The sequence below is a fragment of the Electrona antarctica genome, assembly GCF_951216825.1.
Source record: "Electrona antarctica genome assembly, chromosome: 23".
Taxonomy (NCBI): Eukaryota; Metazoa; Chordata; class Actinopteri; order Myctophiformes; family Myctophidae; genus Electrona; species Electrona antarctica.
Genome location: NC_136804.1, coordinates 23,908,517 through 23,923,458, shown reverse-complemented (window position 1 = coordinate 23,923,458; position 14,942 = coordinate 23,908,517). Strand labels below are relative to the sequence as shown.

Below are 14,942 nucleotides of genomic sequence, written 5' to 3'. Positions count from 1 at the left end.
TAATTATTATTTTAAAACATTTTCAAAAAACATTCCCAAATAAAGCTAAACTTTTCATGAAATAAACCAAAAGTCAATGATTTTTCAGTAACTTTAATAAATAAAGTAAAAAAAGGATAAGAAATTAGAAGAAAAGTAGTGGTGGAAATAGCCGATCTACAAGATCACAACGCAGCACGAAGCGACACATTGTGTATCTGCTATTTTTGGTTTTTCTTTTGTTTTGGGTCACGGGCTAAAACATTTGGGAACCACTGCTGTGGACTACATCTGCACACATAACGCAGACATAGCGCTCACAATTTCTGTCTGACATTTTACACAGCCTCTTTCAGTTCTAAATTTCCATCTGGCGTAGCCGACATGTCAGTGTGACCTTTCTTCCTTCATACAGAGCGTTTTTGTTTGTTTTGGTGTATTGGCTCTGGTCTGTATTTCCCCTCGACGTACAGTACAATAAAACCTTGGATTTGTACCCTAGAGCCCCTTTCCAGTGGACAAAAAAAAAATCCCTAACCCATCACCCAGAAGTCAAGGATATGACTACAGTATAGCTCCAATTGGCAGTGATGGAAATATGACATGTGAGGTTGTAGATTGGATATTTTCAGAGGAGATATTTAGTATAGAGAGGGAAGAAAGGAGGGGTGCCTAGAATAGACCCCTGGAGGACTCCTGTCAATTAAGTATACAGTCCTTAAAATACCTGTATTTTACAGTAACGATAACGTATAGCTCAATGATTACTGGTACTGCAGTACATCGGTCCCCCACACCATTGACTGGATGACAGTGTTTGTAACCCATCTGCAGGTGATTGAGCGAGGTGGTTGCAACCTAAATTAAGAAGGCAATTACATTGGCTTCTCTTAATTTATAAAATTTATTTTAGCTGCCCTTCTTACTTGAAGCAGTATTTGGCCCAGTCGACTTTGTCATATCCACTTAGACACATCTGCAATATCCTTACTTTAAAACCCCAAATCTCTACAGGTTCGACGGAGGTCGGCCTGCTACAAAGCTCCATTTGATTGCACATTTGGAATAATCTTCCTCTATCTCTTATCTCTATCTATTTCATCCTTCCGCCGCTTTAGGACTTCCCTACATTCACATCTTGATTGAACTAGTTTATGCTTCTAAACTGACAAGTACCAGTAATGACATGATGTAGTTGCACTGTGCCATTCTTTCCTCGGTTGTTTAAGAGCTGATGATGTGGTTGTTCATGCAGGGGTAAATGGTGCATTTATATAGCTAAAGGCGCTTTACAGAGATTGTACACACACACACACACACACACACACACACACACACACACACACACACACACACACACACACACACACACACACACACACACACACACACACACACACACACACACACACACACACACACACACACACACACACACACACACACACCGATGCCATAGGATACCATGCAAGGCACCAACCTGCACATCAGGAGCAATTAGAGGTTCAGAGTCTTGCTCAAGGACACTTCGACACCAACTCTGGGGGAGGCCGGGTTTGAACTGAGAACCTTGCGGGACCCCCGTTTATGGGACCCCCTTGAAAATGAGATGCTGCTGCAATACAAATCTGAAATCTGACTCACCTCTCGGATTGCTGTACAGAACTCACTCTGAAGCACCTTCTTTAGGGACTGCAGCTTGTGGCCGGGTACATCGCCTGACTCCTGTAGCTTCTCCAGCAGCTCAATAGCCCGGGCAATATCTGAGAGACAGGGGGAAAGAAATGAGCCATGACTGCGCCGTGTGTTTGTGTGCGTGCGTGCATCAATTTGGTACGCAGCCAGTCCAGAGCCACACTGTTTAATGCATTTTCCTGTGCAAGCAAATTAATCCATCTCTTAAATTGTCAACAGCTCTGTAATGAAGGGATTATATATAGCTCGAATTCTAGACCTAATTGCCAAAGAAAGTCTCCTACAGCTGCTGCAAGTCAGTCACCAACCTGCTCATCGGGAGCTGTTAGGGGTTCAGTGTCTTGCTCAAGGACACTTTGACACTAAACTGGCCACTGCCACCCCAGATGTCCAAGACTATTTTTAGTAGGCTACATACAAAACCAAACTATAGAGACAACTCTCAGAATTCAATCTGGGCAGGAATCCCAGATATAAAGGATATAGCCATAGAGGCTTATATCAGAGAGGTGAGATGAATTGGAAATTCTACTCTACCGCAGTACTATACACGCACTCCCCAAAATATATCAAAACAAGCATAGTGTAGTAGACTAGTAGAAACCATACAGTGTCTAGTATACAAAGTCATTTTTGGAACCTGTTCCTCACTTTGTGGACTTTGTGTACCACTGGTACATACGGTATATACTTCCCTCAAAGTGAGTAACATATATTATACAATATTAGTAACCTCATCCGTTTTTTTTCCTCCTTTTACATTGAACTCCTCTACATTAACATTCCCCAAAAGGAAGCCATTGAGTGTATTGCTGCTGAGTCACAATCTAATGGTAATAAAGGTTGTGTCTGTTGTCTTGTATAATCATTTATTTTCAGTCTGAAGGGGTGGCCATTGGGAGCGGCTCTAGTGCTATCTACAGCTTATTAAATAAGCTGTGTGTAAACAATTTTGTATGCTAAATTTAAATTTAAAAAAAGTACTTGATAAAACTCTCAATTATTTTCTCGGTTACATTACAGTACATTACAGTATTGTAATTTGTTATCCTACTATAAATGCGCGACGTCTCTGTCTGCGTGCATGTGTGTATACGGTTGTAATGCATGTAACTCGAGAACCATTTGCCCCACCGTTTGCCCCACCGACTCAAATTCGACACACGCGTTCCACACCCCCACAGGGAGTGCAGTGCCCGGTATCGAGTCGGTCGCCGGTCGGACCCACGGTTCTCCAGAACCACCACAAAAGGCTCTGGTCAGGCTCTGCCAGTGGGCCTAATCCGCCTAAATCTCCTCACCTGTGCAATTTCCAGCTTCTGCCTCAGCCAATTGATTGCCATGGCAACCACACACCTGCCAATTGATTATTTAACCACTCCACTTTTCACTGTCAGTTTGCACTCTTCAGCCACAGGCACATACACAGATCTCCATTTGGGACACCGACAGATAGTTAAAACGGGTGCAACGGATATTATTAGGTTCCCAAGTTGCATCGTTCCCATGTAGGCCGGTGGCCAATGGGCACGTACAGGTCTAGTATTGACAATGTCATGAATGATGATGCTATGGACAGGGTCAATACATGAATTCCACTCAACTAATGGAACCCTATCCTCAAATGAACTCTCAGCCATCTTCCAAAGGAAAACGGACCACAATACGCTTTTCTAATCTTCATTCCACCCTGAAGGTCTTAAAGACAATTTTCCATTCAGTCAGTTCTTGCGCTTTCGTCTCTAAAGATATGATGGTTAGGTTTCAGGAAAGTGGGTACAAGGCGATGCCTTTTGGTGGAACTTGTACAGCACACCCATAGAGACAAGACAGTCTGTGTCAACCGAAAGAACACAACAACCACATGGTCTACTGTCTACAGTACACCACTGGCCTCAGTTACATGCACAAAATGTATTCAGAATGAATTCATTCATTCCGAACAGAGATTCATACCAAACTGTTTACATGGAACCTGAATACAAGTATTCCTATTCCTCAATTGTTTACATGACCAAAGCATTCATTCGGAATATAACTTTGGACTATAGAGATGGCCAACCCATAACCGACAAACACTAACAGCTATTATCTGATAAAAATAAAATAAAAATATATTTTCACCTCCACCCAAAACACCCAAAGTTTTATTATGGGGGAAAAAACTGGTGTATTTGTATTTTTCTAATGGGTAAAATAGCGCATTTCTGCGCACATAAAATGTCTCCAAATGGCCATCCCTGCTTGGACTCCCAGTAGCATCCGGAATAAAGCGTTTATATGGTGATCTATACCGATTCAAACGGTATATACCACCCCTCCAGACCAGAATGAAATTTCATTCGGAATGGGATATTCTATTCCAATTGAGGTGTTTACATGAGCATTTTTATTCTGATGACTGGAATGAATCCATTCATTCCGAATGAATTTCTGCATGTAAATGGGGCCATTGTTTCCCAAACAGTGGGTCGAAACCCATTTGTGGGTCAAGGACATATTATCTTTTCCTACATTTAGAAAAATATATATACACACACACACCAGTATTTCATTATTTTTGAGGGGCACTAGCCCCTTTTATTTTAAATACAAACATTGAAAGGAATTTTATACATTTTAAAAACAAACAAACAAATCTAAGAAATTCCATAAATAAAAAATTATAATTAAGAAGTAGTGGAAATAGCTGCTCTACAAGTTGAGTGAGCTTGTAGATCTACTATCTTCACTAGTTTGGGTCCCGGGCAAACCACCTAATCTCTCTTTTGGGTCTCGACCTGAAATGTTGGTCTGGTCTACACTAACTCTTCTAATTAAATCAAAAGGATCAATTTGAAACATTGCAATCACAGTCACAGTACTGCAATTGTATAATTGTAATAAGAAGTAATAAGTAGAGTAAACTTTTTTTTTAAATAACTATCTATATAGTAGTAATAGGTAATATAGTACCGTTTTTGAGTAACTGGTCATGTGTTAGGGTTGACTCATATAAATGTACAGTATAGGTACTGTAGGTATTTTGAATAACTGTATATGTTCAGTTACAGGTGAGAAAACGGCCCCGTGGCCGGGTCCCATTGACATTTCGTCCGCAAAGGGAGACGAAATGTCCCCCCGGCCTGGCCACCGGGGGCGAAACGCATCATCGGAGCAGGGCTGGCCATTGCTGAACATCGGACCGCGAGACCCGGTTGGCCCGTCGGCCACCCGTTCGCCGTGCACACACACGCCACACACATGCCGCACACGCCGCACAGGCGCACACACACACGGCCTAATGTGCACTAAATCCAGTGTTAGTGTAAAAATTTACCCGCAAAGATCACACTTTCAGATTTTAAATTAATACTCTAGCCGACTAGCCACAGGAGTACTCAGGGTTGGCTGTGCACTTATAAGTATGCAAATGCACAGGAGGGAAGAAAAATGACCTGTTCAATTACATTAACAGTGGAGGCCTGTGAAAGACGTTGGAACAAATTGATGGTCAGGATAATGGAAATGGAGTCAGTCAAGGCCAGTGAGGCGGAGAAAGATAGAAAAGCAATCCCATCCTGGCCTGGTTTGCATCGGGTCAGTCCAGTGCATAAAGAAAGGGGAGGGGAAGGAATAAGGCCAACGCGGGAATCCTCATATTCAGAATGATGTAGCGAATCCTGGCTAGAACAGACATTGTTACTATAGGGCCGTCACGAAATATGACATTTTACGGGATGATTAATTGTCACTCAAATAATCGCGATTAACGGGAAGCAGTGCTGATGCGTCTGACGTGGATGCGGCCATGCCCTAATTGGGGTGTGGTGTCAGATGCACGCTGAGAGCCAAGGGATGGCGGCGCTGTGGGCTTGTGGGGAACGTGTGGAATGTGTTGGCTTGATTGGCTGTGAGCCTTAAAAAGCCTATTTTGTTCTACAGTGTGTTTAGATAGTTATACAAAGATTTACGTTTAATCACATCAGCAACAATTAGGAGTTCAGAGTCTTGCTCAAGGACACTTCGACACTAACTCTGGGGGAGCCCGGGATCAAACTGGGAACCTCACGGTTGCCATATGGCCACTCTACCCCTGAGCCACTGCTGCCCCAAGGGCATTCTTCCAGCCGAGTGCGAGATCAACTAGTTTTACAGTTTTCTGATATGGTAGAGTGAAAATAACTTTGTGGTATCACCAGGCGGGCATAAACAAGAACGGAAACCATGAGCGTCTGATGTTCCTCCAAAATGTTTCCCCTCTGCCATCAAATGAATGCATTTGTGTGTGGGAACAAAGAATTCTAACGTAGACCTAGCCTAGACCACTCTAGTCAGTTCGGAATGAAAAGCAGTGAGGTGACATGCGGTTGCTTCCAGCTTTAGTATAAAGTTCTAAACCCTGTCACACACGTTTTCTGAATGAGCCAGCAAGCTTGGTTCATTCATTTATTGCCCTGTGAGACTTGCAGGCCAATTGATAATACACATTGAACACTGGTGCTCCGTCGTGTACCCCACGGTTTAAAAAGCAGCTAATGAATTCTATTTAATCATATTTCTTGGCAGCTCATGACTTTCATGTGAGGGGACTGTAGGACTCTCCACAGACTAAAGGAGGAAAAAAATCAACGCCTCCAGGCAGTTACTCCTTTGCTGTTAAAACATTAATATACATACCAGACTGACTAATCAAGATTGATGTCAAATACTGGCATACTACTCTAATACAGAGCAGTCAAAAAAATCTAATAATCTTATAGAAATGGAGTCTGGGGAAAATCTGCTTTTGTTGGCTACATAATACAGACTTGTAATAAGCATGCAACTCAGCAAACCATCCTACTGCAAACCCAGAGCAATAAAGTACTGGGGATTAGGCTACATTGATCCACTTGAAATTGCTGTCTCCATTCCTCTCTTGATTGGTTACTACTGCTTGTGAGAAGAACCATCCAGTGAGAGTTCTATTGACATATTAGCCTTGGCTAAGGGCACTGGGGTGTCGGGGTGATGTTAATCAGGGAATTAATCACTATGGAACCTACAGAGATGTGCATTGGTTGCTTAGATAATAACAGCGACATGATCTTCTCCAAACATGTTTGTGGGTGTGCGTGCGTGCGTGCGTGCGTGCGTGCTTGCGTGCGTGCGTGCGTATTTCGTACAACTTAAGTTAAAAAAATGTGAACTATCCCTTTAAGTACAGCACTTAATAAATAAGAAAATGTACTTTTTCCATCACTGACTTTAACACCCTGCTCAGCCAACCCAGCCAGGTGGACAAACTGTCCTTGCCTCTAGAGCTCCCTGAACAGCCTATACCTTGTTCGAAGCAGACCTCCCACCAATCTTCACAGAAACCCCTGAATAACAATGAAGCCCCATGGACCTGATAACAGCAAGGTGAAATCCTCAAGGAATTATAATGCTACCTTTGTACGAGTAGTAGTACACCACACCTCCTCCACATTAAGAGGTGTGGAGACAAGAGTGTCCTCTGTGGACTGTTCAGCCACCAACAGACTCACAAATAGGAGAAGATGGTCGGTCATCATTGGACACGAATAATTTCATGTTTGGTTGCGCTCAGGTGCTACACTCTGGAAATAGCAGATCTACGAGCTCACAAAGCGTCGCAGCGTGACACGTTGTGAGCTTGTAGATCAGCTATTTTCAGTGTAGAACCAAGTGCATAATCAGGCAAGACTAAAAGTAAATCAAAATGTACTGTCAAAACTCAAAATCAACACTATGGGTGGACAACAGAAAAAGTAACTACTGGCCTGGGCCATGGCTCAGTGGTCCAGGCACCTTGGCTGGTAATCCAGTCTGGTAGTGTGCCGCGGGTTCGACTCCCAATCCCGACGGCCTTTACTGCATGTCTTCCCCCCATCTCTCTCCCCATTTCCTGTCAGCCTACCGTCTGTCCCTCCATAAAAAATAAAATAAATAAAAAAGGCGAAAGCCACAAAACATTTTTTTTTTAAAACAAAGAAAAAGTAACTACTGTACCACCAGGGATTCTAAGGGATTCTTAGATTGGGATTCTAAGGTGCATCGTGTGGATAAGACATTTGAATTTACACAAGGTAATTAGATTAAATCAAGTGCTTGATTTATTTGATCACTTCAGACTGTTCAATGGCATGGGTGCTAATCTCCTAATATATAGGCTAAGGTTTTCACTGAGAAATTACCCCTGGGTCCAGAGAACAAAGCTCTTTGTGAGTGGCTGGTAATGTGTTGGTATTGTTCCAAAAAGCCAGGGCATCTGGCTAAGTGTTGTTTTTATGAACATTTCTACACTCATTAAATGGAGGTCATCAGAGGCCATCCAGACCTCTTTTGTTTTACATGCTTATTAGTTCCATTTTCTTTATCCACATGGAGGACTTTGACAAGGTGTTGGAACCCACTTCAAAACATTAATATGGGACATTCTGCCTTTAGTTTGACACCCCTTTGTGCAGTGCACAGAAGCCACTTCCTGCACTAGGGCTGTCACACATTGTTACATAATCACCCAATTGCAATTATTTTAGGTAATCACAATTACATTTTCATAATCGTCAGTCGGTTCCATTTTGGAAAATATCCCATTTTCATTTTTCAAAAATAGCACATCTTCAAGCTTACAAGGAATGATTCTGCAAGGCCACTTCCGAACCCTCCTAACTGGAGTCCTACAGGGATCTGTACTTCACTAAATCCCTAAAGCACTGTCATCTCTCATGCCGATGACACCCAACCGTTTCGGCGTACGCAAGCTTATCCGACACACCAACAGTACGACATGCGCAAATCACCCGTTGCTCCCGACGTGTGTTGGTCCGACATGCGTTGCGTCTTGCTTGCGGTTAAGGTTAGGTTAGGGTTTAGGGTAGGGTGGGGCTAATGACTGTCGGACTGTTAGTATCCTTCCGCCCCTCTGCTCCTCAGGTGGAAGAACGCATCACTGCATGCCTGGCTGACATGAACTCAGTGGATGACTTCTCACCACCTCAAGCTGAACCCAGACATTCAAAGCACACATTACAGCGGTCGCTCGATCCTGTAGGTTTACACTCTATCTATAACATTTGACAAATTCGAATGTTATAGAGTTTTGAGAGTGTAAAATGAAACCAAATTGACCCACGCTCTCAAGAGTTAAATAGTTGTTAAAACATCTGCATTACTTAATTTACAAGAAGCCTACACAATTAGAGAACGTAGAAGAATTGTTCTTTTGATCAACAAAATCCATATCTCTCCTATGGTACCACATCAATACATCATGGAATCGTGGACTAAAGCTTATCCAACGACAACAATATATTCTTTAGTCTTGGGCCCCCGAGAGGCTAAATCTCATTAAATGGTCCGTGGCTCAAATGCTGAATAAATAATGAACCTAATAATGAAAGGGTTGAAAACCACTGATATACATAGTTGAAGGCTGAATATCAATGACTCGTTACAGTCTCAGTACAGCAATGTGGCGTGCTCTGATAACCACTGGAACAGCTCAATTAACCACGGCCAAACGCTGCATGCATGCATGGGCCACTGCTCATGTCATGCCCCATTTTCTGCATAGAGCCATCCCTTCATTAGACACCAAAGCAGTGATTATAGGACAATGTAATAGCAGGTGTCTGTACAGTAATGAGCAGTAATATGTGATAATCACATAGCATTCCCAACTCTCACTGAACAAGGCAGAGGTATAATTAAATGCCTTCTTGTATTTCATTTGCCCATCTCTCCTCCGCGTGGCTTGCAGTACAAAGTCTCAATCTCAAGCGGGACACAGAGATATCAGGTTTCGATGTCGCACTGTATTATTGCCGTCACCGGGGACAATTTTGCCCCCCAAACGTGTAAATAATAAATCAATGTCAGACAGTGCCTTGCTACGCTCATGGTTTATGAAATGTCCTAATAGAAATGTCTCGGTAATACCTCAGAGCTTTGTACTCATCATAAAGAAAGACAGACGTCAAATGAGCTCTGCCGTTTATGATCAGTGAGGTATTAGGCCTGTAGAACTGACGATAGAAATGAGATGTTAAGGCCGGGACCCAGTGAAAAGTACTGCCGTAGCAGACAACCCGCAGCACTCCAGGTTCAAACAAAATCCTTATAGGTGCAAGGCTCGAAGATATAAGTAGAGATGAAGAAAATGCCAGCACTCATTGTATGTCCTTTTACATGATTTTATTTACCTCCGAGACTGAAAAACTGACACGTTTCGGCCTGTATGGCCTTCCTCAGCGTTTGTGACAAGACAACAGGAAGTGTGGTATTTATGCATGGGTATGAGATACAATCAACAGTAATTGAACACAGGTGTCAACCCTTATCATCTTACACAGTATCAATAAGAAGTCTCTATTTATGGTACCAAGACAGGATAAATATCATGTAAGCACAATAGAATAAATAGTAAAATAAGAATACATCACAATGAGCTATCATAATGAATGTGGGGCCGGCCCCTAAAGTGCCTGGAAAGCTAGGCCGGGACCCAAACTAGTGAAAATAGCAGATCTACACTTTTTTTTTTTAAATTCATAAAAAATGTTTAAAATGTTTTGAACTAATAATTAAAAACAAAATGTAGGAAACAAAATAATAAAGGGACCCATAAAAATGTGTCTGTGACCCACAAATGGGTCCCGACCCACTATTTTGGGAAACAGTGATATAGCGGGACAAAGCAGCTGGGGCGACCGCAGGGGCTCCAGCCATGCAGCCTCACACTTATGTCACAACCACCCCAAAAGGACTGCCCAAATCATAAGTGCAACAATGACATGACAAGGCTTTGCATCACCCAACAACAGTCTGCAGTGTGCACGGCAGAGAGATGCACGCACGAGAGCCGTTGAGCATCCATCCCTGCATATTCGGATAAAGCCCGATATGTTGGATGCAGAAAAAGTGGTTCACTTAAATACATAAAAGGCTTCGTTGCATGGAGTGCTAACAATACACTCAAACACAAAACATTTCGATTGAAGAAGCTCATACCACCAGTGTGGATTTCGTCAACCTTTTTTCACTGACAAAAACTAGATACAAATTAGATAAAAATGACGCTACGATGACTACAAATAAGACAAAATATACTGACAATTTCATCAACAAATAAAACTAGACAAAAATGTTAGGGTGGGAGGTCGGGAGACTAGTGGTGAAGAGATCCAGTAGAACTTAAAGACATGGGGCTCTATTTTCGTCACTAGCCAATCTACATTGACACGTTGTGAGCTTGTAGACTGGCCATTTTAACTATTCAAAAATGTTTTGCAAAATAGTAAAAAAAGACAAAGAAGTTTAGGGATAAGGGGTTTAGCGGTGACGAAAATGGAGCCCCATGATATTTTATGCTTGGTTGGTTGCACTCTGAAAATAGCAGATCTACTGTACAAGCTCACAACGCGTCGCAGTGCAGTGCGTTGCGTTGTAAGCTTGTAGATCTATTATCAGCACGAAACCAATTGTAAAATCAGGCATTACGATGCCATCAAGGTCCGCCAAAAATAAATACATTTTACTTGACAAAATCAACTAGATTTAGCTCAGTTCCATGGAGCACTAACAATACACTCAAACGCCCACATGGTGTATAGTGGTAGCAGGTCTATGAATCACTCGACTGGATAGCAGGAAATACAGGAAATGTGATCCCACCCTGGACTGACCAAACTCTCCACCATGTGCAGAAGAACATGCACGTACGCATCCCTAATGTATTTCCTTACAGGATAGGAATAAGATCATGGATATGAGCAGAGGAAAGTTAAAAAAAAATCTAAACAAATCACACCCGTGTGAACTGAGTGGTGCAACTCCATATGTATACCTTTTGTTTTCCTCTTCCTGATCTTAAAACGTAAAAAGTGCGCAGACATTATTTGGGACTAGTGACGTCAGGACTCACATTGTTGTAATTAGGCTATTAGCCCGTCTGACTCCTTGATCGAGTTGAAACTAAGAGCAACTGCAGTTACTACACGTATGCAGACAATACACATTACAATGTAATGTGTATTGTCATTTTGCTCAGCAAAATGGAAACAGTGCTAGAGCATAGCATGCACCAGCGCCGGTCGGAATAAATAAATAGACCAGGCATCCCCCCAATAGTGCAGGGACATTCAGACCCAAATGACCCCCCCCTCCGGCACCTATGACTCCCAGGTCACAATCACAAAGAACACACAATCGCTGCTCCTCCTCAGGAATGCCAGTATATGTGCCTAAGCCACCTCAACTACTAGGCCTACTACTAGTACACACCATTTCAATGACATATTTAGCCTATATTATAGGCAAAATATGTCATTGAAATGTACCAAGGTTTTCTCACCCTTATTTAACCAGGATCTTCCCGAGGGAGACCTAGCCAAGACAGACAGGAGCATAATTAAAAACACAGTTACAAAGAGAAAACAGAATTTAAATACCGGTAAATCACATTTCAAAAGACATTATGGCCATTTCATAACCAGATAAAAAAAAAGAACATTGGCATAACAAGGCTTCTCCCTCCAATACTTTAATTTTGGACTTAAAAGCATTTAGCTAAATTAATTACTTCTTGCTTCAGTCAGCCTAGATCGACGGGTCCAATCAGACGAGATTAAGTCCAATCAATTCGGAACAAAGTAGGCTATTAAAAGTAATTTAGACCTGATGCAACATGTGTACGTTTAAGCAGCATATTGCATACAGTACAACCACAATACTACGGTGTCCTCAGAGGGCCTAGCTGGCCTTCACACTGACCTGGTTGTCACTGTACTGGAGACTTCTAAGTACTTAGTATTTCCAATTTCCAATACTTGAATACTCACTCCACTACATCTCAGATCCAAATATTGTACTTTTACTCCACTACATTTATTTGACAGCTTTAGTTAGTAGTTACTTTGTAAATTCTGATTATTATTACGAAACATACATGAACCACTTCAGCCCTATACACATTTCGGCCATTTGAAAATAGCAGATCTACAAGCTCACAATGCGCCGCTTGTAGAACTGCTATTTTCAAAACATTGTTATACATTTGAAAAAACTTCAAATGAGACGTTCTGCATAATGACTACTTTCTACTTTTGGTACTTTAAGTACCAATTTTCTTTTTTCATACCAATACGTTTTTTTTGTACTTTTACTCAAGTAAATTTTGAATTCCGGACCGTCACTTGTACTTGAGTATTTCTACATTACAGTTTACATTACAGTCAAAAATCGTGAAAACAGCAGATCTACATGCTCACAAAGTGTCACGATGAGACACATTATTGTGAGCTTGTACATTGGATCATTGCGCTTCTTTTGCAGACACTGTCCTATGAAGAACTTAAAGCAGTAAATTATAAAAAAAAACATAAGTTAAAGATGGAGTGCCACGATTTGTTTCCACCCTAAAACATGATCATCAGGTATTATTACAATATAAGGGGGAAGAACTTTTTCCAAAAAGTGTACAGTATTTGTTAAAATCATGCTTTTATGTGGACACGCCCACCAGTTCATTAAGTATGCCTGGTTTGCCTGGTGGGTGGTGATCCACCTGAACTGAAGCCGCACCCACAGCTGTAGTTGTATGATAAAGGGGGAGGGGTTAGGGGAGGGGCTGATAGTGTGGTGTCACTATATTACTGTTTATTTCATTGGCCCGTTTGACTGTCAAGGGTTCAGCCTCCAGGAAGAAACCCTAAATACAAAGTTAATACACCATTGCACATAAAAACAACTCCAGGGTGTCTAATGAAGTACTGTCACCTCATAGACACATGAAAAACTGGAAAAATACAAAAAATGTGGCACTCCATCTTTAACAAAACATGAACTATGGTCTATGGAGATACAAGGTTTCTTCCTGACAGCAACGATATGTGCACTATATAAAGAGCTTTGCCTCTACGGGACTCAAGGGGTCCAGATGTGTGCAACATCTGCATGAGTGACCCATCCCCCAGTGCCAGTGGCAAATAATAATTCCTATCTCTCTAGCGTTACACTCAGCGTCCATGTTGACAACAGAAGGCTGGGGCTTGCCAAATTTAGCATATCTGTGAAGCAGTCTATGTGCAATTAGGTCATTTTCACAGTGTAGGTTGACAGACATATTTTTCAGAGAATGTGAGTGGGACTTGATTCTCATGTGTCTATGAGTATGTTTAGACTGGTGGCCCGAATCAGATTTTTGGCCCATCTAGATTGGAACAATGGACTGTTTTTTTACGGTCATAACAGCAGTCATGGACACTGAAGCCTGAAATATACCTTGTTGTACAATGGTGTCGTTTGCTGAAAATATCTTATCTGGAATGTGTCAATTATCTAATGTAATCCTGGGCACTACACTTCCTCTGCCAACCTGGGGGGGCAGCGGACTGACCTCATGCTTCCTTCTATGCATGAGGAGTCCAGGCTGCTTCTTTTCACCTGACAGGGGAGAGTTTCCCCGGCCGGACGTAGCACGTGGAAGGAAGTTAGGAACACGTTATTCCGACCAGTTCCTTTCCCCTCCAATAGGTGAGGGTACCTACCCTAGGGGACACGGGGAGAACATGCAAACTCCACACAGAAAGGCCCTTTCGCCAACCCCGCCTCAGGTATGGGCACTGATGACGCGGAGGAGGGAACACGCGTGGCCCACAGCGTCCCCAGCGGGAATCGAACCCAGGACCTTCTAGCTGTGAGGCGACAGCACTACCGACTGTGCCACCGTGACCCTCAGATAATGCTTTTAATATTCAACTCCCGGCCTATACATAAAAATGCAAGTCACCTACTGTATGATAAACTAAAAGCATGTACATAGATGGGAGGGGAAGCAGTTCTGCTGGCAATACATTCAAGACTAATGAACCACAACAACTCTCCCACTGGGAGATTAGCAGCCGTGGTCTTTGAATTGAAACTGAATAGCACAAGCATAAGAAAGGGGTGGAAACAAACAAAGATGCAACTACCCACATTGTTGTGCTGCAATGTGAGGTTGTACATATTGAAATCTGTCATGTTGATTTCACTGTAAAAATGGACCCATTGTTACACTCTGGATGCTACAGTTGCCATTTTCATCAAAAAGGAAGCCGGTGTGGTGCCAAAGGTAAAATGCTAACCTGTCACGGGACTCACGGCCATATTTGTCTAAGGAAGTTTCCCATGTATTTCTGTTTCCCTCTCTCCTTTGTAGCCTACCCTGTTTGACTCGCTCTCTCGTGTGTGTGTGTGTGTGTGTGTGTGTGTGTGTGTGTGTGTGTGTGTGTGTGTGTGTG

The 14,942-nt window shown here is 42.3% G+C and overlaps 1 protein-coding gene across 2 annotated transcripts in view; it reads right to left on the bottom strand.

Annotated features, from left to right (window-relative positions):
* The window catches only part of lin7a (lin-7 homolog A (C. elegans)), a 64,385-nt gene that overhangs the window by 31,178 nt on the left and 18,265 nt on the right, over nucleotides 1-14,942 (bottom strand). For both annotated transcript variants that reach the window (XM_079494716.1, XM_079494715.1), the window contains exon 2: nucleotides 1,624-1,742. Coding sequence is in view for 1 of the 2 variants with exons in the window: in XM_079494715.1 (XP_079350841.1) it covers nucleotides 1,624-1,742 (119 nt within the window). In the remaining variant the exon portion in view is untranslated. The remainder of the gene's footprint in view (nucleotides 1-1,623; nucleotides 1,743-14,942) is intronic.